Raw genomic sequence first — 496 nt, 5'->3', positions numbered from 1 at the left:
CATTCGAGTTTGAATTTTGTCTGTATATCCGAATAGTCATTGTTTGTAGAGAGAGAGAGTGACATAAAACGTCATAGACTTGATTGTGGTGCTTGTTTTTGATCCAATTTTTTCTTGTATAGAGGAGATATATGACCTTGTGTTGTGACGTAGATCCAATGTCCAATGTTATGTTGCTCAGCCTGCAGTGTGTCTCTGTCAGCTCTTTATGTGACATGATATTCACACCCACACACATGTACACACACACACACACACACACACACACACACACACACACACACACACACACACACACACATGTACACCCACACCCACACACATCCCCCGCACAGACAGACTGACACAAACATACACAAACCTTGAACCTTGATTCCACCATACCCACTATAGGTTTAGGCAACGCAACGTAATAGCGCTTCTCCAAGCAGCACGATCATCAGCATCACGAAGACTGATATGTAATGATCTGAGGTCTCTTGTGACAACATCTATC

The 496-nt window shown here is 42.9% G+C and overlaps 1 protein-coding gene across 2 annotated transcripts in view; it reads left to right on the top strand.

Moving 5' to 3' along the window:
• LOC134194518 (serine palmitoyltransferase 1-like) overlaps positions 1 to 187 on the top strand; it is a 6,727-nt gene extending 6,540 nt beyond the window's left edge. Inside the window, exon 16 of one of the 2 annotated variants that reach the window (XM_062663459.1) lies at positions 123 to 187. In XM_062663459.1, coding sequence (XP_062519443.1) covers positions 123 to 135 — 13 coding nt within the window. In that variant the 3' untranslated portion in view covers positions 136 to 187. Of the gene's footprint in view, positions 1 to 49 lie in introns of both variants that reach the window. The other variant, XM_062663458.1, reaches the window with a different exon arrangement.
• The last annotated feature ends 309 nt before the right edge of the window (positions 188 to 496 follow it).

Source organism: Corticium candelabrum, chromosome 19 (genome assembly GCF_963422355.1).
Source record: "Corticium candelabrum chromosome 19, ooCorCand1.1, whole genome shotgun sequence".
Taxonomy (NCBI): domain Eukaryota; kingdom Metazoa; phylum Porifera; class Homoscleromorpha; order Homosclerophorida; family Plakinidae; genus Corticium; species Corticium candelabrum.
This window is presented reverse-complemented; position numbering and strand designations above follow the sequence as displayed.